This window comes from Cucurbita pepo, unplaced genomic scaffold, assembly GCF_002806865.2.
Source record: "Cucurbita pepo subsp. pepo cultivar mu-cu-16 unplaced genomic scaffold, ASM280686v2 Cp4.1_scaffold001217, whole genome shotgun sequence".
NCBI classification, from domain to species: domain Eukaryota; kingdom Viridiplantae; phylum Streptophyta; class Magnoliopsida; order Cucurbitales; family Cucurbitaceae; genus Cucurbita; species Cucurbita pepo.
The window spans coordinates 6,883-8,120 of NW_019647404.1; the positions used below are offsets into that span (position 1 = coordinate 6,883).

The following is a 1,238-nucleotide window of genomic DNA, read 5'->3' on the forward strand; positions in this document are numbered from 1 at the left end:
AAAGGTAAAACCAGAAGCCTGCCACGTGGAACGCGGGAACTGTGTCAACGAGTTGATGTGGAGTGTAGATTCTGTGGGGTCCAGGCAGTTTTTTTCTTCACTTTAACGACTTACGGCGGCGGCGCGGTGGACCGGCTCCGGTGAGAAGATGGTGGTGGTGATATGGCGGGTATCATCGTGGAGGAATTTATCTACGATCATCGAGCTAGGTTCGATGACGTTTTTCTCCCATACGGGGTGGGAGTTTCCACCTTCGGTAAAAAATGCACCGGTGGCGTCGAGGCGTTGGAGATTCCAATTTCGTTTATTTTGAAGGCGACGAATCTTCTGCCATTGTCGAAGAGCCAATAGACAAGTGTTGTCCTTGATCTTCGAGATTGCCAATTCAAGAAGAATCGACAAAGTCCTCTCGTCGGCGCCGTCACGTTCTGCTTTCAAATAGTCGTGTAATTCCGGTACTCCGATGGCTCGTTTAATCCCATAAGAATAATCTCCTTTCGGATCAAAAATCTCCCTCACTTCTCCGACAAATCCGCCATCGACCATCTGATCAACACGATCAGAGACGAAATTATGAAGAATCGGCAACGACACATCGACCCACAAAAAACAGAAATCATATCGAAATCGAAACTCGGAATAATCATCAACCAAAGCTTCAATGTACGAATTCGAGCCACCAGCAATGATCGGAAGACGATCACGTGCCAAAATCGATTCAATTGCATCAGAAGCATGATGGGTAAAATCATGGGAGGAGAAATTTGTATACGGATCGATCGATCCCAACAAATGGTGAGTAATTCCACGGCGTTCTTCGTCGGTGACTTTGTTAGTGACAACGTCAAGCCCTTCGTAGACTTGAATCTTGTCGGCGTTGACAATTTCCGCCGGAAAACGAGTGGCTAAGTCGATAGCCAATCGGGATTTACCCGTTCCGGTCGCACCCATGACGAAAACCACCTTGTCTTTCCGGCGGAAGAATTGCTCCATGTTGAAACTCCCCTGGAAATTGCCGACGAGCGGCGCAACTCGCTTGCCGGCGGCGGCGGCGGAGGATAATGACAATGCCTTGTTCATCAAATACCCTGTAAAATCAAAAAAGAAAGAAAACCCAGATGAAAAAATGAAAAATTGAAGCGACCCATATGATTTTTTCTGGATTTAATTCAATACAGTACCTGAAACGAAGGGAAAAAGAGGAGAAAGAGAGGCCTTGGGGCCTTAAGGAGTAGGGC

At 47.1% G+C, this 1,238-nt stretch overlaps 1 protein-coding gene across 1 annotated transcript; it reads right to left on the reverse strand.

The window, feature by feature from the left end:
• LOC111786246 (adenylate isopentenyltransferase 5, chloroplastic-like) lies at positions 1-1,238 on the reverse strand (the record flags this gene model as incomplete). The annotated part of the gene is given in 2 exon segments (XM_023666562.1): positions 1-1,088; positions 1,182-1,238. A coding segment is annotated over 1 exon segment (978 nt). The 3' UTR covers positions 1-102.